Here is a 24,289-nt window from a genome sequence, read left to right on the forward strand (position 1 = left end):
TGGCTCCTCCCGTCCCCCCGCGAGAGGGCAGGCTTAGGGGCGGGGTAGGAGGCGGGGGCAGCTGGCGGGGGCGTGACCAGGCCGTATAAGACCGGAGGGGGCGGCGGCGGGACGGTTCACTTGGTTCCGCTGCCCGACGGTTGTAGTGAGCGCTCTGCTCCTGCCGGGGGCTGCCCACGCCAAGGACCTGCCTCTGTAATCTCTTTTTCCGTTGCCCAGGTGAGTCCACAGTCCCCTGCTCTAACAAGGCAAGGGTGCGGCAGCCCAAAAAGCCGCGCGCTCCGCCCTCGGGGGTCTGTCCTTGACGAGCCGAGCTTAAGTCTTCGCCGACACTGGTTGGGGGCGCGGGCACCGGAGGGGGAGGTGCGGACAGGTGCCGGGACCCAGTGCTCCCTACCCCTCCGGCTCCCGCGACGATTCCTTGTTTCTTCCCACCCTCCAACCCATACACCGCCCTCGAGGCCAGGAGAGACAATCCGAGAGGGAGCAACAACTTTCCGGAGACTTCGGTCGGGGGTTGGCAAACTTCAGCGAGTTCCTGCCCGCGCGTCCCGCGGGCTGCGTGCAGGCCGGCGCGGGCTGAGGGGCCAAAGAGTGGGCGATGGGCGCCTTCAGCTCCTCCGAAGGCGCCCCCGCCGCAGTTGTTTGCCTGTGGTCTCTCAGACTCTACCGGGTGCCCCCGCGGGCACGCGCACCTTCGCCAGCCCGCGTAGCGCGAATTCGAATTGGGCGGTTTCGGAAGGCACAGTTGGAGACGCACGCAGCTGTCAGGGGCTTTTATCAGGCCGGGGAGGAGAGGGGAGCTTCCCAAGTTCGGTGCCAAGGCCGAGGTTTTGAGGAGAGCCGGAGATACCTAACTTTTCGTGGACTCGCTCGCACTAGACTGTGGACACTTTGGGCTGCAAAGTGATCCAAGCGAGTGACTTCTGTGCTGCGCATCTCTCGGAAACTTCTCGGGAATACGGTGTCTGTGACCTGGTTCCTCCCCTTTTAGGAATGAAACTTGCTTACCTTGTAAACTAAAAGCCATGACAGTCAGTTGACGCGGCTAGCGGTGCTGCGGGGCTTAGAGGCGCGGCTGCCCCGGGAGGGGTTGCAGGCCAGATCGGGAAGGTGGGAAGGGAGTCGGAGGAGTGTGGCAAATCTGACGCGTGCAGGTTGGTAGCCTGGCCACCAAAACACGGAGCGCGGGCGGGCGAGAAAGCAAAACCGCGCCACCTCGAAGGGAGAACTTCCGGAGAAATGCCTGCGAGTTTCTCTGGAGAACTGGAGTCGACCCATTCTCATTAGAACCTGTTTAGGGATGGACCACAAGCGAGGGGTCAGCGCAGTCCCCTGCTCCCCTCTCCTTTTTGGCAGAGGAAGGCTTTGCAGAGCTGGCCAAGTCCTTGCTTCAAGTAGGGGCTTTTTGAAACTTTAGTTTGTTTTTTATGGAGTAATAACATGCAAACTATGGAATGCTTAAAGTGCACTTAATACAGTAAACGTTTATAAAGACTAATCATTTGTATTGTGACAATGGGTATTCTGGATAGTTGGTAGGTGGGTTAGCAACCTGAACCTCCCCAGGAAATGAAGTTAAGATCATAAAATCCTCCTAAAGTAAACTACTGGCTTGGCCCAGCTGCCCTCCAGGAGGGATGAGAGTGGCCATTGTTGGCTACACTAACCTTTCAACATGAGTAACTTGGCAAGGAAGCCAGCCAGGCAGCTCTGAGGGTGGTAGGAGCGCTCACCAAGAATTGACCTGTGTCTGAAATCCCCAGAGGTACCACTGAGGGGGTGAGACCTGCACTGGAGACCCTGCCATTGAAGGGGGGGAGTGGGAGGAGAGAATGCTGACTTTTCTCTCCTACTTGGGAGAAGGGGTCTGAGCTGGACCAGCAGGGGTTCTGTCCTTTGACATTCTTGTTTGTGAAGATAGAAAACAACATTTCTGGAGTAAAGTTCTTACTTGAGATAACTAATAAAACCTTGTGTCTTAAGGTATACTCATATGTTTGTTCTCAAGGAGTTTTTAGAAAGGTTTCGATATATTTTTATGTAATTGTTGAGGTAACTGTGAGGGAGTCTCATAACATCAAAGTGGTAAAAAAGTTTTTCCCTTCCGAAGGCCTCTAAATTGTCACCCAAAATAAAGGTCCCTAATTTTGTAAGTAATGTGAGTGTGTGTACACCGAGCCAACAGCAGTACTGTTCATGTTGTGTTTTTTTCCACAATACCTACCTTATGTCCAGAGATTAAGTTGAGGTACCTCTGAAGGAAAGGATTTGGCTCGTGGCCTGTCAGAATGAGCCTGATCTAGGTGAGCCCTGGTGGCTCTCCCTACTGTTTCTTCAGTTCTACTGTGAGTCCAAGTAGCTCACCAGAATTCCATCCAGAGTTGCAGGACCCACCCGCCTGCCACCCCATTTCCAGTAGTGCCCCATTTAGCCTACTTTCTCAGTGTTCAAGGCCAGGGCAGATTGTACACATCCCACACTACCCAGCAGAGAACAGAAAAGTCGTAGTACTTCTGAAAGTCTGAGGAACTGCTTGGCAGTAAAGATAGCTTAGAGTGGACTATAGTGCCCTGTTCTCCCGGTCCTAGTAAGTGAACACATTTGATAGAAAAGTAGACAATTGAACGATTTTTAAAACTGGCCAAGTAGTACCTTGTTTTTATCTTTCATCTTTTATATGTTGTGGTGCATGGGGCCAGTCACTGAAGAGTGACATACCAAGAGCTCTGAATGGACGTGGTAAAGCTTGTGTTACTGAGACAAGTTGCGGAAGCCCATGACTAATTTCAGTTAGATTAAACTTGTGTTGTGGGGTTCGTTTTTTTTGGCCTCGCACCAGACTCTGAGATGTTTCTGTTCCTGTGTGTGTGTGTGTGTGTGTGTGTGTGTGTGTGTGTGTGTGTGTGTACCTGTTGGGAGTTGAGGGATCTTAAGGGGAAACAATGCAGAGTCTGAGGTGTTAACTTGGGATAAAACATTTCCTTGGTTAGGTAAGGTCTGTTGCTTTTTTGTGTTGTCACTAAGGTAAACAAGGTGATAGAGATAAGTCTGTCCTGCCGCCTTGGTGTTTTGACTATACCGCACCTTAAATTGGCATAAGCTGTGTGAGGATGAAGTGGACACCTCTGTGTTTAAAGAAACATTTACGTGTTGAAGCCACGTGTGTACAGCAGTAGTGCTGATCTCCTGCTATACTCCTGAGACTTCCTGTCTCAATCTCTTTTATCCTTTTATTATATTATTAGGAAGCATTATAAGGAAGCTTATATTTAGAATTTAAATGGTTTGGAGGAAACATCTTTGTATAACCCAAGTATGTAGGAAATAACTTTACAGATCAGTTAGAATTAACAGATTTTGTACAGCTGGCCCCTGTAGCCTGTCTGAGAAATGTTTGCAGGACTTCTTGGAACAACAGGAGAAAACTAATATAAAGAAATAATTGTTGATGTCAGGCAACTCTACATAAAATCCTACATATGTAGGATATTTTTTAGTCTTGAGCCCTTTGGAGTGTTGGTCACTAAACTGCATAAAGTGTTTATTTCTTGGCTAGCAGTGATTGAGTCAGTTAGTAGTTAAGTGCTTGCTAAGCCAGGTGTCGAGGAGGCCAAGGGAATGGTGTGTGAAAAGGCCTGTGGAAGGGCTCTGGATGCAGGAGGAACTGGATCATAAGGTACCTGAGACACTTAGTTTGTGCTCATGTGTCCTAGCCACTGGCATGTGAGTGCCAGGGAAGCAGGGGTCTGTGCTCACTGCTGTATCCCCAGTGCCAAGTGAGGGCCTGGCATCCAGATGGTACTCCTGCTAATTGGATACACTCTCTGCTGGTATTTGAGTGCCCTTCCTCTGAAAGAGGGAGGCACGCTTAAAGTAGGTGTCATTCTGGTGGGCCCTAGTGCTGGAGCTTTTTGGATTGAAAGCATCCAGCCTAAAATGCAGGGTGGTTTCTGGGCCTTTTTCTAAGTGGAGGCAGCAGGGGTGTAGGTTTGGAGCTGAGGGGCTGTGGCTGCTACTGGCTAGCAGCTGAAACTCCTCAAGCTGAACTCCAGACCTCTCCCTCTAGCGCTCCCCATCCTGCCCACCCACCCCACCGGCTCACAGAGCTCGCTCAGCCCCCACCCTCTGCTTACTGGCTGGCTAGTTCTGCTGATTCTTTCTTTTTAACTTTTTGTTTCCACTGCCATCACTGACCTGCTTTAGGGCCCTATAGACAGCAGGTTGATGAGAAGAGTGCAGAGCTCTCCTCCCGGCCTCTGGCCAGTTCTGTGTCCCGTGCACCTGGAATGCCACCTCAAGCACTAACAAACGCTTACCCTTTTGGAAGCTGAGCTCTCTCTCAGAACCTGTACCTTTCTGACCTGTTTATTCTCAGCCTCCCTTGACGAGTCTTCCTAATTGCCCTACTTTGCCTTACAGAATACATACTCAAATATTTGAATACATTAATGCTACTCCTTCCTCAGCAAACCATATTTCAGTCCAGTTTTGGGTCCTCCTCAGAGGCTTCTGATCTGACCCCACCTAAGGGGTCAATACTTTCCAATACTTACCATCCTCAACACTTCATTACAGGTTTGCCTTGCACCTTATTTTCTAGTTTTTTCAAACTTGATCTTTGCTTGGATGAACACAAAAAGTCCCATTTGTGTCTCTACATTAGCTCTCTGTAAACACATATTGAGAGGAAAATTATCCACGAATCTTGAACCGCTCCCACCCGCTCGTGTTGCCATATGCCTTTCTTCCCTTCTCAGCCCTTACAAAGGTGGGAAAAGAGTCAATACCTGGTTGTCTACCCCTCACCCCCAAACACACCCTGTTTATCCCTGACCTGTGCTTTTGATAGTTGAAGAGGTGGGCGTTAGGAGCCGCACAGTGGGCTCGCCCTGCCTGGTCTCCGCCAGCCCTGTCACTCACGTGGAGTAGGTGTGAGGCAACTACAGCAGAAAGAACTCTGATCCACACGTAGGAATGAAGCGGACACTAACATCTGCCGTGTCCAGGTGCTGGCCCAACATTGCCCAGCCAGGAACTAGCACTGCTGTCTCCCATGCTTGGGCCGTAGGCCTTTGCTAGTCTTTATACTTACTTCCTCCCTGCCTCTGAGGCCGCCTTCGGTTGTGAGGACACTTGGCAACAAGCATCTTTACCTTCTCAGGCTTCAGTTTCTTCATTCTAATATGAGAGCCACAGTTAAGTGTCTAGTAGTCACATTAAGAAATAAAAATAAACAGGTGAAAATAATTATATTTTACCTATCATGGCAACTATCATTTTGTTATATAATCAGTGCAAAAAATATTGATGAGGTATTTTACTTTTTTTCTTGTACTGAGTCTTTGAAATCCAGTGTGTATTTACACTCAGAGTGCTTCTCAATTTGGACTTGCCCCATTTCAAGTGCTCAAGGGTCAAATAAGGCTTGTGGTACAGTATTCGGCAGGGCAGATCTAGACCATAACCTGTGTTTCATTCTCAAATTCTGTTTCTACATGTGTGGAAAGCAAGAGCTAATAACATAAAGTTATGGAAGGAAAGCGAGCCAGGATATAAGCTCCACAAGGGCAGAGACCTTTGCCTCTTGCTTACTGATGGAGCATGAGCTCGTAGAACAGCACTTAGAACATAGTAGGCACTCAGATATTTGCAAGAATGAAAGGAAACTCAGTAATCGGGGCCAACTTACTGATGATAATCATTCACTTGTGAGTCAGACCTGACTCTAAAACACAGGATATTTGATTCTTAGTCCAGCCCTTATTCTTCTGTATTTCTATAGTTTCTTACAGAATAATCATAAGATAGTAGAATTTTAAAGGGCTGCAGATAAAATCTTCTGAGACTGGTAGGGGAGCAGGACTCCAACAGTTTATCAACAAGTACAATTTGAAAATGCAAGAGGAAATAACTTTGAAGTAAAAGGTGTCTAAGAGCTATCTAATGACAACAACACATGACTTGGTAAATGCTAATTTACTGGTAATCACCCTAATGAGCTGTATTTATTCATGGCTTGGACAGCTCCACATGTGTAGGAACTCGAAAGACAAGGTGGTTCGGCCACCTCAGGAGCAGTTGGTGCAGAAATAGTTACCACATTCCTTTTTTAATCTTGTTCCTTCACTTTAATCCTACCTTGCTTTGCCCACCTACCCAAATTTCTGCTTTTAGCAGCATTTATCACGTCAGAGGGACTATTGAGTTTACTGATGTTTCCTTGAGTCTGTGACCATGCTTGGACCTGGAGTTCAAGGGCCTGCTGGGCAAGTGTCAACTCCACAGGGAGGGGGGGTGGTCCATGCAGAACTGAAACCTGGGTGGAACCATGTGCTCAGTGAGCATCCTCACTGAGATCGCACACAGACACATGGGAGTGAGGGTGTGGATCTGTGTCTAAAGGATGATAAGTGCTGCATGTGAGCAACTAGGACTTGCTTGTCCTGACCTGATAAGGCCCAAGGATGTTGTCAGTGACTAGACAGGACTGTTAGCAGACTGAGGTCCTCATATTGGACAGTTGACAACCATTCAAAGCTCAAAGCTGGGCAGTTAGATGGTGAAGGAGCCTGTGGACACAGCCCTTGAGGAAACGTACGGGTTCTCATCCCTTAAACCCTCTGGATTGTGTATAAACTTGGTCATCCTTACAGGAAGCAGTCTCTTTCCAGGAATTGTGCTATTTTTCCCAGCCTAGTCAATCTCTAATAAATTAGTAGGGCCAGCTCTGGGGATCTCTCTTTAAATGAATTCAGACCAGTAACATCTCTGATTTAGAAAGAGGTGTTTGGTGAGAGGAAGTAGAATATCAAACAGCAACAAGGATAATTTCCAGTTCAAGTTGTGCATGTAGCACTTAATGATGCTGATGCCTTGGAAAAATCAAGACTTTATGCTTAGCTTCCACTAAAAACATTTACACTCTGACCTTGTTGATATTTGTGGCCATTTCAGGCTACTCCTTTAAGCACTTCTGTGGTGTCCTTGTTATACCAGGGCTGGTGTTTTGATACTGCTTCGTGCTGTTTTGCGGCCACAGCATTAGTTCTTCAGTGCTCTCTCTCCAACCACACTTAGTTAAGCATCCTCTTTTGAAAGACAGGAAAGAGCTTTATGTTTGGAGTCCTCTGAGGGTGGGTGGGTGTGGACAGAGTCCAGTCATTGATAACCGTTAGGACTGTGTGTTGGCATCAGCGGGAAGTGAGAACTTGTGAGGGTCCTTCCGACTCAAAGCAAGAGCGCAAGGTGGCACTAGGCTCCACAGCCCCAGACACCCCTTTCTTTTAGCTCAGGTGGCATCCTAGTTGCCGTGGGAGTCGCACCAAATTTTTTGCTCTAGTGAACATGGGTGTTATCACCAGGAGGATGCTGATAACCCTGAGAAAACAGATTGAGACCTCCGGCCAAATGCGGTGGAGCTGAGAGTGAGCACAGACCATCTGCAGGGTTTGCTGTGGGCCCAGTATGGCATGAGGCAGTTGTTTCTTTGAATTGATGTAGAATGTGTGTGTGGGTGTTTGAGTGGTCAACTGTAAAATAACTTCTTGGAAAAGTGAGCACAGAATATATATTTTTTGTCCTTTTAACAAACAAGGCATTATTTCATCTGGTCTGTGGCTTTGGGCCAACTGCTAGTCTGCACGCTTATTCTGTGTACATTAAGCACAGGTGTGTGTCTGGGTTATCTGTCATTTTTTAATGTGTCTGGGGGCAGTGGAGGAGTCTCCAGAATGTGGCCCCCTGGTCATAGGGCCTGGGGCCCTGGAGAAGGGCTGGCAGTGAGCAGACAAAAGGCTTCCTCAGGCTGTCCGTTGGCCCTAGATACCTTCTGGCCTTCACCCCCTATAGAAGTTCAAGGAATAAAGGAAGGTTTCTCTTCAGAAGGCCAAATCCACTTTGACTCCGGTTTTCCTACTTTATGCCCACTTGTCTGCCGCTGTATGTATCAGGTCCCTGGTCATTCAAAGTGCCTGGCTCTTTTCTCAAGGGTGAAAGAATCTCAAGGGCTATACTATGTGCAGGTGGGAAAAGTGGTAGAGGTCCCATCTCAGGTCCCCTAGCACACATTCATCAGTCTGCTCTTGGCTGTTTCTTTTTTTTGTTTCTGTTCCAGCTCTCCTGGTGCTAGTCCTTGGGGTCCTGGCCACTTCTTGCCAGTTTACCAGCCTTCTCTCTGCAGCAGTGGGGTTATCTGTTTCTTGCATCTGAGAAGGTTGCCTTCTTATCAGAAGGGAACGTCTTGTTCCACTGCTTTATCAGCAGATGGATGCTCCTCATCAGCCAGCCAGCAGAGCGAATCCCAGCAGGGGCTGCTTCCCTCTGCGAGTGGAGCAGCGAGCCTTAGCTGCAGGTCCGCACCGGGATCAGCCCATTCCTAAAACCTCCCTCCTGTGCCATTCGTTTTTCCTCTTAAAGTGTGTCCAGCAAGCTGACTATCCCAGCTCCTTCTATCCCTGGATTCTCTCTCCTCTGTGGACTTACTTTTGCTAACATACCACTGCCTTGCAAACTAGCTAGCATCTTGGAGCTCTCTCAGAACTGGGGATCCCAGGCCTTCATCTCTCATCCATTGTGCCTTTAAACAGACATTAGCATAACTATTAGTGTTTTTTTTACTTGATTCCATTCAATTCTGGCAGCCCCAGACAGACCAGTTGCAGCCCCCTCCCCAGTCCATGATTATTCTGAGGGCCTTGCTCTCAGCCCTTGCCATCGGGCCTTTCCCCACTCAGGGGGCCTTAGCACACTGAGCCAACCTCTTTCCCACCATCTTATAAAAACCTTTGTACCTTTCCCCTCTCTGCTGCCCCTTCTTGCTACCTGATCAATGAACATATCTTCCAAGCCCAACCCCACACACCAAAGCGGCCCTGCCTCCTACAAGCCGCCTCCGCCCTATTCTGCCAGTGCCTCCCTGGACAGTTAACAGTTTGTGTGGCCTCTTTGCTCCCCAGTTTCCTCACCTGTAAAGTTAGGGTAATGGTCTCCCTTAGGCAATCAGATGGCTGGATCCAGATGAAGCCCTCACAGCACTCAGCACTGTCTCAGTACCTGTTTGGGATGTTTTCAAATAGAGTTTGGTGGCTCCTGTTAGGGCACCTGGCTGAACATCTAGTCCCATTTGGTTCCCCTGGCTGTGGCAGTCTCTACACATACAGCCCCCTAGAGGGCTCTGCATCTTCTAGTACCTGCTCGAGCTTCTGAGGAAGAAGTACAATTAACCCTGTGGGAAAAGATGTGGGTAGCATTAGTGAAATGTTTACATTATGAAATAGCTGATGGGCACCCCCACTAAGAAGAGGATTTCCCACACTGTGGCCAGTGCACTACCTTCTCTAGTGCCTATGGAGAGGCACCTCTAAGCCACCTTGGTGGCATTGAAGATGAAAAGACCACCTCGTGTCTTTTGCCCAACTGGAGTCTGCACCAAAGCCAGCAGTAAAAAGGGGTTGACTCCAGCTTTGCTGTCTTCAGAGTGTATGGCAGGGCTAAGGGGCCATAAGAGATGAGGTGTCCCAGTTGTGTAGTTAACAGAAGGTTACTTTCTCCTTTTTTGGATAGCACTGATAAAATCTGTTTTAGAGTTCAGTAGCAGCAAGAACTTGTCATCCCAGCACACGTGTGGGCTTACTGCCCTCTCCCACCTCCCACCCCACCAGTGGCCGGACTCCGGCTTGGTGGAAGTTGTTGCTAGTGATGTGAGTCCTAGCTCTGGAGGATCTGTGGGCAATTCCCTTAAACTCTTCCGATCCTCATCCCTAATTTGTGAGCAAGGGGCAGTGTAGCTTCCTCAGAATGCTTGTGAGGAGTAAGTGGGAACTGATCTGTAGTAGCTCCGCCTGAGGGTCCTTGCTTTTGCCTTTCCACACACCTCTACACCTTCATTTTACAGGAAAAAAGGAAGAGGTCCAGACTTGTGGTTCTCATTCACTCAGCTAATGGGGGTGGGGGAGGATATCAATAAGTGTATTGCCATCCACTTTAACTTACGCTTAAATTCTCTAGGCTTTTATCTACAATGAAATAGTCTCTTTTTGCTTAAAGTGTCCTCTGTTGTACATGGGGAAGAAGAGTTTGTTTGGAAGATGCCGTGGGGGTGTGGGGCCCCCTCTCGGCCAGGACCTGGGGACAGCAAGTGCCTTTGTCTGCATACCTCCCTTAGTCTGTCACTGGGCTTGGTCTGTTGCCCATGGCTGAATCTCTAACCTCAAGCTGGCAAGTGTTACTAGGCATACCCAGGCTTTTGAAGTAACATCCCGTAACAGTGGTAGAGAGTGTTGTCATCATGCCTCAGCATTTCCATGAAACCTTTGGATAACAACTTCTAGAGTGTTTGTGTTGAATATCACAGACCTAGACTTAAATATTTACCATCTTTAAATTCATGGATGTAGATCTCCACATACACCAAGAACTCTCTGGATAGTGTCCATGTCTTATACCAGGCACAAATAGGAATCGATGTTGATGTGACCTAAGCCCTTGACCATAAGATCCAGAAGTGTTACAAATGCTCTTAACATTCCTCTGTCTCCAGCTTGTCCATCTGCCTGTCCTACTGGCCCACCTTGGTCCCCTCATGCTTTCGGAGCCTCTGTCACTCTTGTTTCTGGGATCTAGATAAGCTGTGAAGCAGGACTAGAAATAGCTCTTTTTTTTTTTTTTTCCTTTTCCTTTTCAATTAGGCCTCAAACATTCATTTTCAGATCAGTCTGCCCTGAGTGGCTGTGTCCCAGGCAGTTAGACATCAACTTGTTCCCAGAGAGCTTGGTTTAATCTTCTGAACTATGTTTTCCCCTCATCTTTCGCTGTCATCTCTACAAATCTGTTCTCTTTTAATGTGTATACTGTAATACTGTACCCTTCTGCTGCAGCCAGATGGTAGAAGAAAAGGGAATTCAAGGGTACCTAAGACATTCACCATGAGTCAGACAAGTAGCCTGACCTGAGTAGGCAAGTGATCATCCTCACTTGGAAACATGGGCTTCAATTTTCAAATCACTGAGAAATCATGGTTTCTGCCTTTCGCAGTTTCCGCTCTGCAAAACACAATGAATCTCCTTCTCCGACACTAAAAGGAAAGTCAAACACTTTAGTTTGAATTTACCAGGCTTCAAATTAATTTTTTTCCTAGTCACTATTTTGTTAATTCTGTTAATTAAAATTTGCATTTAACCAGGGCCTTTAATGAGTTGGAAATGTGTATTTCACATGATTCTTTTATATGGGGATTATATCAATGTCAATTTCAAGTGGTTAATTAAGACTAAAACTGTTACACTAATTTCTGGTGTGTTATCTAAGTATCCAGGGGCCTATGATTTGGACTTATTCTAGTAATACCAGTGTTTGTCTAAGTAACTCAAAAATGTACTTTTGTTATTTGAAATTGTTTGAATGGATAGTGTCCCAGTGACAGTGTCCCAGTGAAAACAAAGAATTCCTTTCTAATAAGCATCAATAACTTATTTTGGGCTCTTCTTATGAGCTCAACTCCTAGTAAGAGCTCAGCCTAATTTGAGCCTTCAGTAGTTTGAGCTCCTCCATATCTAAATCATGGTAAACTGGGAGAATTAAAAACCACACCATGGACTTGGGATTTGTCATTTCCTACACTATGCTTTTATGTAGACTACTTTTTTCCTAAAAAGTTAACCCCATTATTCATGTACATGTCAGAAGAAGTTAAAATGGAAGATGCCAACCACAGGCATCTTAAATTCCTGAAAAAGTGTTTATTGCATTATTAATGCTCTTGCAGATGTAGTGAATGATCAGTGTAACAGTATCACAGGGTAGCTTTAATATGTCTGAAATTAGAAATACCAACTTTTGTAAAACTACAGAAAACATTCTTAGGTAACAAACAGAATGGGACTAGATAAGATGGTTTATTATTTCTTTCTTTTTCTTTTTGATAAACAGTGGACACCTTATGACTTAAGCAGTACATAAGTAAAAACTTACTAAAAACCATTTTAAAGGAAAAACGGCCCCTCCTCCCCTACCCACCCAGCTAGAGATCAACACTTAAGGCTTGGAGGGGAAACTTCTAAGTGCATTTCATTTTGGCACACGGTTTTGGGGATGCTGGGGAATAATAGGAAAAGAACTGAGGAATTAAATAAGATAGCAGATGAGAGGAAAGCTCCTAGGGGAAAGATTTTAGAACATGGCTCACAAGATTTTAAGTTTTTCAACTAATAAATATGTAGGTTCTAAATTCAAAAGGGATAAAGTAAAGTTTTCCTTGTCTCTTGTCTCTCAACCTAGAGATGGTATTTGGTGTAGGCTGAACTACTTGTGTATCCTCGAGACATTTAGTGATCATATAAGCACAGATTTATGCTTTTACGCACATAGTTTTGCACTTTTATGTTAATCTTGAACATTTCACACTCATACAGAAAGAGATGCTGCCATTCTTTTGGACAACTACATACATTTGTATACTGTTGTATATGTGCATCAAGTCATTCAACCTTCTGTTGACGACTGCTTATAGCTGTATAAATAATTTTCCAATGAATATCCTTGGGCACACTTGCAAGTATACCGATAGGATAAAATCTATGGGTATCTAAAGTAGACTTCCTAGAAGTGACATTGCTATCAAAGAGTATATCCACTTAAAAGTGAGTCCCACATTGTTCTCCAGAGAGAACCTGTGGAGAGTGTACCAAAGGTGACTACTTCTTGATCTCTGCCGAGTTAACGAATATAAATGATACATTGAAGTTTTAACTTGGTCATCCCTATGGTAAGGTGGAATGTGCTGTGCATCTAAGCCACTGATCATGTCCTTTGCCCTTACTTCTACTGAGGTTCTAGTAGTTCTGGTTTATAAGAGCCTGTTATTCATTAAGGAAATGAGTACTTTGCTTAATATCATACAAATATTTTCTTCGTTTTGTCTTCTGACTTCTTTGTGGTGGTCTAACCATGCAGATTTTTAAAAATGATATATAGGAAAATGTATCATTTTTTCTGTTACTTTCAGGTTTTATGTGATTTTGAAAGGACTACCTACTTTATGTTAAGTATATATAAATATCCTGTCTTTTTCTAGTTCTCTTAAATCTTTGATTTGGCCCAGAAAGCTACCTTTACTTATTTATTTTTAAAATATAAATATCCAGATAACTCAGTTTTTTTCTTTTTGCTATTTTGAAATTCCTCCTTTATGCTAAATCCTCTATGAATTAGATTTGACTTCTAGCTTTTAAAATTCTGTCTATTAATTTATCTTTTTGTGCCCATACAACACTGTTTTGATTATTATGGCTTCATAAAATCTCTTACAGGGTTAATTTACATCATTCCTATTTTTCATAACATTTTATGGCTCTTCCTGCCCTCCTCTCATATGAACCTTACACATTTTTTAGTCTAAAGTAGATTATAACTTTGAATCTACTACAAGTTAAGAGATTGAAAATAATATAAAAATTCTCTTTCCTCTGTCTTCCCACCTCCAGGAGGAGTGATAGCTTTCATCAGATTCTCATTGGTCACTGGTCTTTGATGCCCCTCCTCTAAGAGGTGTTAAGAACCACTATTCTAGAGGTACATTGCTCTAGAGCCCTGACTTTAATTCTAGATTACTTTTAAAAAATTTTTTCTTTAAAAAAAGTCATGAGTCAAAAGTCATTCCTGCAGTTATCCTCCCCTGAACATTATTGAGGATTTTCTTACAATTAGTTGTTCTTTCTGTTCCAAGTACTGATTGACTTGCAGCTCCCCTGTTGCTGTGACTTCTCATACCTGTATCACGAGCCCGAGCCTTGGAAGCCCAGTAACAGGTGATATATAGGGTAAAGCAAGTTGTAGTTTTATAAGTAGATTTCTGTCCAGTATTGTTGGTCTGTGTCACTAAATAAATCATAGTTTAGCAGTGTCTCAAAGCAAAGCCAGAGCCAGAGCTTTCTGAAATCATTTGAGCTTAATTGTGGGGTGCCATGTATAATAGGTACAAGTGCACTGTATACTAATCACGAAAGGGGCCAAAGAGAGACCGTTAAAAGAGAACACTGGTGTCCCAAATCTGACTTGAAGCCAAACACCAGCCACAAGAAATAATAAGCTTTTCATCATAAATTTTGCTTGATATCCTTAATTTAGGAGTGCTTTGATAGGGTGGTCTAGATAGCCTAGGGTTTTTTAACCTGTCTAAACAGTTTTGAGGAAAACTTTTAACTTCCCTTTGGCAAATATTTTTCTCTAGCAAGCAGAGGAACACACATCCCCAGATTGGCCTTCCTAGAGCCTTTGATCTTGTGATCAACCTTCCCGTTGCCAGCTTAGCGAATTCAGCCCCTGAACCTCCTTGCTAGAGGGAGCATCCGGCTTGATGTGAGGTGCCTGGTGGCCAAACTGGATGACCTGCCAGGTCTTGGCTGCATGCTGCCTTCTGCCCCTCAACCCCAGCCAGGGGCTCATACTGCCTCTCTGTCAGCTCATATCACCTGTGAGTGAACTCTCTGTGGTCTTCCTGTTCACCCCAATGAAAGGACACTTCTTTGTTCTATCTTTATATTCCATTTTCTTTCTGCCACACACACCTCGTATTGATGTGTTCTCACCTACCTTCTTGGTGGCCATTTCCTGGAAGGCTCGTCTTGGTGTGTCCAGTGGCATCCCAACACTGAGTGACAACCGTCCCGGTGATCTGAGCACCCTAGATAAGGCGAGGGTCCCTGGCACCAATGCGAGACTAAAAATCCTGAGTTGGCCACCTGGGACAGTGCATGCTGGATGCGTCTTCAGAAGCACCAGCTGCCAAACAGTGGGAGCTGCAGTAGTCACTGGAATGGATTTGGTTGGGGGTCCAGCAAGTCAGAAAGGGGGATGGAATCTTCATGGTGAAGTCTGAAGACAGCACCTTGCCCTTTTTTTTCCCCAGCTCTTCTAGCCATCTAGCTAATATGTGACCCATATAGACCCTGACTTTCTAATCCATCAGTATTTGTTTCTATTTATTAGGATTTCCAGGGACCCATTATTTCATTTCTTGAAAAGTTTAACTTAGTTGGCAATTACTTTGCGGTCCTAACAGGTGGAGTGTGAGAAGTGATGTTTTTCTCCAAGTCCTGAGTGCTGACTTTATTCTTCAAGTAGTGTTTTCTAAAAGACAGTTGAAAAATTACAGTGCCCTGAGGATGTTCCTGGGTAGGGCCCCCTCGCTGGGCTGCACCACATAACTGACCTAACCCTCTGTTACCCAGGCATTTTGTCATTTCAGACAACCCCTTGGTCAGACCTGGGTAACAGAAGTTCCTGCTACATGGCTTTCAGAAGTGCAAAGGACGTGAGAGTCTTGCTAAAGGGACATTGGTGTACCTGATTTCTGGCAGGACGGAACTGACCTCATCTTGCTGTGTTTGCTGCCCAGAGTTGAGGATCATCTAACCATGGAGTGGGGGAATTCTTCTGTGTGGATCCTGTGTTCTGTGTGTGGGCTCTTGGCCTGGATGTTAGCCAGTCCGTGATGTAGCTAGGGAGCCAGAAACAGGAGAGGAGATTTCCACAGAAAGTAAGAACATTAGAAAAACTGATAGTCCCTTTATTGAACAATGCTGTGTTTAGGTTACTTGGTTTAATAAGTTTGCTTGCTTCCCTCCACACAGACCAGCACCCTTCACCCCCAACCCTCACACAGACAAAACAAGCAAAAGAAACAAAGCCAAACCCACATAAAACAAAATTACGAAGTCACCAGCTTGGCATAGGGTAGGTTTGTGTGTGTTTTGTCCTTACTCTGTGCAGGCACTATTCTTCACAGGTTTGACTCAGTTATAACAACATCTTTTACTGCTATTTTACAGGAAATAGAAATAAAATGTCCAGAGATAAATCTGCATCTTCTCTGAGTTCCCTGAGTTGCTTTGCCATAAAGAAGTGAATTCTAACTCTGTTTCTCACTCACTCACTTCCAGCGTCCCTGGCAAGAACATCCCCCAAGATGGCAGAGGAGAGCAGCAGGACCAGGGACTGCACATCCTTCAGCGTGCTCAGCTGGGATCAGGTCAGCCGGCTGCATGAGGTCCTGACCGAGGTCGTACCCATCCACGGACGAGGCAACTTTCCAACCCTGGAGATAACTCTGAAGGATATTGTCCATACCGTCCGCAGCCAGCTGGAGGAGGCAGGCATCAAAGTGCAGGACGTCCGGCTGAATGGCTCTGCAGCCGGCCACGTCTTGGTCAAAGACAATGGCTTGGGTTGCAAAGACCTGGACCTAATCTTTCATGTGGCTCTTCCCACAGAGGCAGAATTTCAACTGGTCAGAGATGTGGTTCTGTGCTCCCTTCTCAACTTCCTGCCGGAGGGTGTGAATAAGCTCAAAATCAGTCCAGTCACTCTGAAAGAGGCTTATGTCCAGAAGCTGGTGAAGGTCTGCACGGACACTGACCGCTGGAGCCTGATTTCCCTCTCCAACAAGAACGGGAGGAACGTGGAGCTGAAGTTTGTTGACTCCATCCGACGTCAGTTTGAGTTCAGTGTGGACTCTTTTCAAATCATCCTGGATTCTTTGCTCTTTTTCTATGACTGCTCCAGCAGCACCATCTCTGAGCATCTCCACCCCACAGTGATTGGGGAGAGCGTGTACGGGGACTTCGAGGAGGCCTTTGACCATCTACAGAACAGGCTGATTGCCACCAAAAACCCTGAAGAGATTCGGGGCGGGGGACTGCTTAAGTACAGCAACCTCCTCGTGCGGGACTTCAGGCCCACAGACCAGGAAGAAATCAAAACCCTAGAGCGTTACATGTGCTCCAGGTTTTTCATCGACTTCCCGGACATCCTTGAACAGCAAAGGAAGTTGGAGACCTACCTTCAAAACCACTTCGCCGAAGAAGAAAGGAGCAAGTACGACTACCTCATGACCCTCCGCAGGGTGGTGAACGAGAGCACCGTGTGCCTCATGGGGCATGAACGGAGGCAGACCCTGAACCTCATCTCCCTCCTGGCCTTGCGCGTGCTGGCAGAACAAAACGTCATCCCCAATGCCACCAACGTCACCTGTTACTACCAGCCAGCTCCTTATGTCAGTGATGGCAACTTCAACAATTACTACATTGCCCATCCTCCGGTCACCTATAGCCAGCCATACCCTACCTGGCTACCCTGTAACTAACCTTGAGACCTGAGGGTTTCCACAGTGGGAACCCCAATAGGGCAAGGGCTCTCACATAGGGGAGCCTCCTTCTAGATGTAGGTGTTTGGCTTTTAAAGGGGAACTCAGCTCTGATTCTGCTTTTTTTTTTCTTTGTGTACCCATTGGAATGGGTCCACACTTTATCATGAGCCAACCTGAAGGGGGGACCCATTGTTCCAGTGCCACTTTGGGAAAGGCTGCAGGAAGTAGGACCTAGCCACATCTTTCAAAGACAGACACTAACACGTCACATCCCAAACATGAGCACAGGGGCACCTGAGCTCTGTGCATAACTGAGATTGGAAGAACGCTTGAGCAGCGGACGCGACGCTTTGAGCTACATGCCTTGTCACACGAGCCTAGAGCAGGCCAGGGTGGCCCTCACTTGGGGTTCTCAGCAGTTCTGTGGAAGTTGTGCTGGTAGTCTGTTTTCTTGGATGAATTTTAGTGTGGTAGAAAATGGTAAATAACAGAGTGCTCTCGTGACTTAATTTTTGTTCAGGGGACTAAATTGCTTATATGTTTGTTCCCTGTCAGCAGAGCTGAGGATTTCTCTCATCAGTAAACCAAAGCCAGAGGCTGGAGAACTGAGATCTGGTTGGCAGTGGTTCATTGTTTAGATGCTGTGCTGTCACGAGGAATTGTGAAATATTGCTGAGAAAAAAAATGACCTTTTCTTGAAATGTAACTTGAAAACAAAATAAAATGTGCAACATAATGTTAAAGTAGAATTGTAGTGGTGGTGGTAGGGTGATTGTAAATAGGAAACATGAATGTCCAATTTTTTTTTTCATTAAGGAATTCTTATTGAGTGATACTTTTTTCTCTCTCTCTCAGCTCATCACTTTCATTTTGCTCTGCCTGAGACTAAGGATTGTGCAGAGTCTAGAGTCATTGTAGTAACTGACAGGAGGGTCTTCCCATGTTTTAATTGGAAACCCATTTTGGTCACATTCCAAGTATGACAAGCTGGTTTTCTGGATACTTTGGCTGATTTTTTTGTTTTTGTTTTTTCAAAAATAGTGATTTCCTTCTCAAGGTTGTTTTTTGTTTTGACAGCAAATGAATCCAGGAATTTCAGTAGACCTGAGTAAACCTATGGAATGATCTGCTCGCACAGGCGAGTTCTTGGGCTTCAAATAGCTTTAGAATCGAACCTGCTGTCCCTGTGCTGTGCGTGAGGTACAGGTGTCAGGTTCACTCCGGCCTTCTGGGCTCTGGAGCTACCGTGGCACCTTGCAATGATGAATTCTAGTGTATGTGGGGAAGAACTGAGTGAATGAAGAATGGTCTTCCTTATTCTGGTAGATGTGACCGTACTTGTTTGTATTCTGCACTTTGGAAGGCAAAAACAGTGTTAATTTCTAGTCTAAAGCAAACCTGGTAAATGGGAGAGTTCTAGGTAGCTGTTGCTCTCCCAGTAGATTTAGCTAAGGGATTTTGTGTTTTGAAACTTTTTTGTGGGATCTCTTGGAAAGCGTCACTTTAGGGTATGAAGGGCAAAACACTCAATGTTGCCAGCCAGTTTGGTTTCCAAAGTAATTTTAATGAAATCCAGGCTCCTGATTTTTACTTTCTCCTGTGGCCATAAAAGTCCCAAGTCCTGAGTGACTGCTTTCTCCTTGCTTTAAGCAGTGAAATTACCTTAATGCAGAAATGCTTAATAGAAAATGAGTGGTTTACCTTTTTCTGAAGATCGCATTTTTGGGTTTTTTCTGGAATGTGATGTCTTGATCCTCTTAAAAGCAGACTGGTCATGACTGAGACCCAAGGCTTAGCGGGTATCTATGTTGTGTTACATCAAGCGAAGAAAAGCTACTTCTTGGTGTAACCAGCTCTCATTTCCTGTGAGCTGTAGTTACACTGGAACTCACTGGCTTTGAGTCGAAGCCAGTTCTACATGGAGCGGGGACCGCGATGCTTCAGTGTTAAAAGGCGGACAGTGAAGAGTGAATTCCAACTTTAAAAACTGCGTGGTCAGGCTGCCAAAGTGGTCAAATGGCAGCATGTTTGCACAAAAATGACAGATCTGTTTAACCAAAGCTTTGAAATGTGATAAAGCTACCAACATAAGCACGTGCTAATGGAAGTCAGTACTGCTTCTGCTAGAAGGCCTGGGCATCTGGGTTAATGAGGCTCCAGGTGAAGATCAGAACCGTGTCAACTAATTAAATTTCCAGTTTGTCCTGGTAGTTGTTTCTGCTTGTATTTTTTTCCTATCTGGTACTAGTCCTTTGAAGATGAAGGGGAGCACAGAATGTACCAGAGATTCCCAGACCCCAAGTTCTTTATAACCATGACACAGTGACCGTGTTGGTACAGTCTACTCACCTGAAGTTCTTAATCAGCCCAGCTGTTTGGGAATTTGAGAGCAGATGTGTATTCTGGAATCATCAGGGTGAAAATCTGTACGACCAAAGCTGCACTTTTATAACACCACCTGGTTTAGCAGTATCTCCACCTGTTCTCCGTGCCTCACTGCCAGCCTCAGAATAGACCAGGTAACCTTGAATTTCAGACATGTGAAAATTCCAACTGAAATCTGACTTTCATGCTGTTCACACAAGCACCAGGTTCGCTGAACTTGTACCAAGTCCAGTGGTTCCTCTTTTTTATGTGTTGAGTAACATGAAACTTGGCAGTGGACAAGGGCACTAAAGTTCAAGTGCAAGTTCTAATATAAATTTTAGCAGTCTCATTTGCTTCAGAACTCTGAACAGTTTTCAGATGCTTTCTGCAAGTATTCAACTTGTTTACCCAGCCTGCTTCTTGGCATCAGTTTGAGTGGCAGTGACATTTAAACAGTACCTTTTCTCCTTGTATTGGCAGAAGGGTACAGTCTAAATTCCTGGCCTTGAGCTTCAGTCTCAACCTTCAATTTTACCTTGACAGTAAGACACTATTCCTCACTCAACTTCAACTCTGAAACTAAACTCTGTATCACTAAAGCCTTGAATTCAGGGTTCCTGCTAACTGCGTGTGGAATGTGGCATGGCCCACACCGCGGAGGACCTGGCTTGCAGATGGAGAAGTTAGGTAGGAAAAATGCTGGGTTCTTGATAAATGGTGACAGATGTGGTTTGATGTTCAAGTTTTGTTTGTTTGTTTTTCCCCAGTTTGATTTTCTTTTTTCCGCTGGGGATTTAAGTCACTGTGGGCTATGTATGAACCTGTATTTTGTGGTGGCACATTAAGAATCAAATGACTAATGCCCTGAGTCTGCTTGCCCTTCAGTGTCCCGGCTATGGCGAGCCTCTTAGCATTGTGGTAGGTTAAGATTTTAACTAGTACTGCTTTAACTTTTGGAAATGGTGCCACTCAAAGCAACATTAGAAATACCTCCTTTCCAATTAACTGGTACTGATGCCTTATTTTAGGATGCAGCTACATTCTGAGCTCAAACATCCTCTTCCAGAGAATAAATGGTAGTTATCCACTTGTGAGAAGAGACCCTAATGATCTCGGGGGTGGGGAGCATCATTTCCTGAGTGTCTGACTGGGGCTCTACACTAGGGAGAACCCTTCAGCTGGATTTGACAGGTGAAAGAACTTCCAGTTGCCAGGGTTAGATTCCTGTCTTTAATCTGGCAGAAGCCAAATGTCACAGCTGACTTTGGAACAATTCCAGTTCAGCCAATTACATTCAGAGGACCAAGGGAGGTGTGTAGGGGGATTTATGTAAAAGACCTGACAACTTTTTGAGATTATTTGTGGAGACTTCCAAGGTGAGGACCAGGAAAGAAAATGCTTTTTTGTGAGTTCAAGATCTAGATCTTGTTTACCTATCACTTTAAAAGCAAATACTCTCAGTGTGAGCAAAAGACAGTGCTTGGAGTTTTGCCTGGGCTGGTGAGAGTTGGTGCAAATCATCATGCGTGTTTGCAGAGGAAGGCGAGGAGAACATCCCACTGAAGAGGAAGTCATTAAATTAATGGATTAAAAAATAGCTGCTTTAGGAAAATTGAGTTTTGTACAGATGAAAAGTCAGACACTCATTAGACTAAGTTGGAGGATTTCCTGTTATTCTCTATTGGCATAGCCTTTGAAATACTAATTTTTAGAGCTCCTAGTATGTGTGAGGTTTCCTCTTTGGTGTGATGGTCACTGACCTTCCCATGTGATGTAGGTGAAGTTGCTTGTCAGTGCAAAATGTGTTAAAACTTGATGAAATAAAAATTTGAGTTTGAGAAATAAAGATATTAAAAAAAAAATAACCTTGGTAGTTATGCTCATTTCTTTGTGTGTCCTTGGTGGTGAGCTTGTTTTAGGTTTCAGAAAACATACTGCATGATGGTGGAAAGCTGTAAACATTATCCACCTTACATACGTCTCTGAAAGATGGTGCTTTCTCTGGGGGAAGGATGTGTGGGTACCTGGGGGGCCATCATTCCCTTAATATCTTGACTCTTCTCCAAGGTTCCCAACTAATTTAAACTGAGTTTTGATACTGACCATAGCCTCTCAGCTAATGCCTGTAATAGGTGATGTAGTCTTGAGATCTGCCTTCAGTGGCACCTTGTTTGATTCAGTGTTAAAGGCTAGTTTCTCTTGAGCTTGACCTTGGCCCCAAACCATGTCAGAACCAAAATAACTTCAGCTATACTATATATAATTGCTACCACGGTTTCTTCACATTTTAGGATAGACATGAACAAATGATACTGGATTTGTTAATAGATGTTTGGAGAGGGAATAAAGAGGTCTTGTAGACCTTGATGGTGAACAACTTGTTTCCTGATTCCTCAGATTCAATTTGCAACCCGGCTGTACCCTCAGCCCTTCCCCTTTTATGGCCCCTTTTCTGTTGAATTTAACTTCTATGGAATTCTCTGTAACTTCCATAAAAGAATATATGCTTCTGTGTAAAATCCTTCAGCCTATTGTCTTCAGCTTGCCTGTTGCTCCTCCTTCTAAACCTTTCAGCCTGAGATGTGCATTCTTTGGAGTCCAGTGTGTGTACAGTTCTTCCAGATTATTACTTTGGAGTGTTGTTCAGCGGTCCTTTTCCCTCTGAAAGCCTGACTACCAGCCCACATCACCTACGCTGTGTCTTGGTACCTCACCCCTTCGTCCCAGCCCTGTCAGCATCCATGTCAAGTGGCCTTTTCGGCCTTGTAGTTTACTACCTCCCTTCTAGCCTTTTATTTGTTATTGGCTAGACTTTGGATCTAGAACTGCTCATAAAGCTTGGAGTGACTTTCTGCCTTCTCCCTCCGTGATCACAGAAATTGGAATCAATCAAAAAGCAATTTTTCGATTCCAGGTTTGCCTGTGAGCCAGCTCCGGATCTTTTTCCTCCTTGCATGGGCCTTCTGGAATGTCCCTGGACCCTGCCATTTTGGTATTGCCTTCAGCTCTTGCCTCGACCATTTTGTGTGTCCTCTCAGTTATCTCTCCTCCATTTTTCCTGACCTACCCAAAGGTTCTTCCTGAAAAAGATGAGCCTGTGCCCCTCCCACGCCTGCGTAAGATCTTACTGTGCACGGGCAAATGTCAGATTTAAAAATAGGAAACGTCACATTGAGCCTGTTCCCCTAATCAGCCTTCCTGCTCTACCAGCAGGCCTTCTTCCAGTTCCAGAGCACACAGTTCCTTCCATGCACCCCCACCATGCAACAGGAGCCACTAAAAACTCAGCAGAGATGTCACACCTTTGGCTTCCTGGGCTACCTCCCCCTGCCTGCTGTTACTATTAGTGTACTTACTGTGTTGCGTCAGTTCTTCACCTGGCTTATCAACACCTGTGTGTTTCATTTTCCCCTGCCTGCCTCCCCCGCAACTGGCATAGGTTTGGTGCTTCATATGTTGAACTCTGTGCTTTTATCCTTGGAGGACGTGGAGTTGGGCCACCAGCAGGTAGGGGGCTGAATCCTGGATATTAACCTGTAGTGTTGTAATGCCTCATTTTAGTGCCAGAAAACCTCTTAGTCCAGGTATTGTCCAAAGCAATATTTACACACAGAGCAACTTGTGTTGAAAGTGGTGGTGCTCAGTTCCCCGGAATGAGTAGTCATGTCCTGGACACTGTAACACTATTGATCACAAGCTTTTGACCTCCTGAACAAGGTCAGTATTAATGGCTGCAATCTTCACACTCTGCTGTGTTTTTCCTAACTCCCCACCCACCTAATACCAGCCACAGACTTACCCTTCTGGTGTTTGAGTAAGACTTCTCTTGTGTCACCTCCAAGTGTTAATTCCTCACCACTGGAGTAGTGTTCCCATTGGCACCCAGTATCTCCAGACTCCAGAAGTACACTTTCCACCAGTGGGGAACTTTTTTTCCTTCACTGTGCAAGTGGTGACTTGGGTGGGATAGTAGCACGTGGTTGTATTGGAATTAAGATCTGCTAGAAGATGCTAAGAGCATCAACAGGACCTGTGGGGTTTACCAAACAGCCTCTGGGAGAGGGAAAAGGCCAGAGCTTCGATGTGCCACACCCTCTTCTGCCTTACCCTGGAGTGGAACTTCATCCTCTCAAGAGGCCTTCAGCTACTTCCTTGTGCACCTTATGGCAAGCACAGTTGCAAGGCAAGCCAAGGGTACAGCCCAACCTGGGACATGGTAAGAAGCTGGATGGCACCATGGTGTCTGGGCCACCCCTCACCCCTAGCCAAAAGCTGAGGGGGAACTGGTGAGGTGGAATGACTTTCTGCCCAGAGGAATGCAGTGGAACGGGGCCCACATGCTGCTTTCTCACCTCCAGGCCCTGGGCTTCCTCCTGTCTCGCAGGGCCGTGTCCCTCTCTTGGGGGGAAATGCTGTCTAGGAGAATGTGCTGGTCTAGCAGGTGAGCTCCTGGCTGCTTGACTGGCATCCATGCTGTGAGTGCTGCCAAAAGGCCAGGGAGGCTGGGCCAGCCGGGAGTCTCAGTTTCATCTCTAGGTAGGTATTCCTCACCTAACTCAGAATAATCAGGCCTACCTGTTCCTGCCGTGACTGAATCACAGGTTGGTCAGTGCCAGGGCTTTTTCATCAAAGCAGGTCACCACTCACCACTCAGGCTGCCTTTTACTGTAGGCAGTTCCTTAAGAGAGTTCCTAGGGGGAGGTGTGAAGCGGGAGTCACCTGTCCTCTTTCTGGTGCTTACCTGCGAGGGAGGGCCCAAGGCTGGGTGAGTGTGTGGGC

At 45.7% G+C, this 24,289-nt stretch overlaps 1 protein-coding gene across 1 annotated transcript; it reads left to right on the top strand.

Moving 5' to 3' along the window:
- Nucleotides 1-64: 64 nt before the first annotated feature.
- Nucleotides 65-21,375, top strand: TENT5C (terminal nucleotidyltransferase 5C). Its single transcript, XM_017668171.3, has 2 exons — nucleotides 65-219; nucleotides 15,939-21,375. Exon 2 carries the CDS (start codon nucleotides 15,965-15,967, stop codon nucleotides 17,138-17,140), a length of 1,176 nt encoding a protein of 391 aa, XP_017523660.2. The 5' UTR covers nucleotides 65-219; nucleotides 15,939-15,964; the 3' UTR covers nucleotides 17,141-21,375.
- The last annotated feature ends 2,914 nt before the right edge of the window (nucleotides 21,376-24,289 follow it).

The sequence above is a fragment of the Manis javanica genome, chromosome 4 (assembly GCF_040802235.1).
Source record: "Manis javanica isolate MJ-LG chromosome 4, MJ_LKY, whole genome shotgun sequence".
In the NCBI taxonomy this organism is placed as follows: Eukaryota; Metazoa; Chordata; class Mammalia; order Pholidota; family Manidae; genus Manis; species Manis javanica.

Bases quoted from the DNA above. Each gene is read 5' to 3' on its own strand.
- TENT5C (XM_017668171.3), top strand. From the start codon at position 15,965: ATGGCAGAGGAGAGCAGCAGGACCAGGGACTGCACATCCTTCAGCGTG.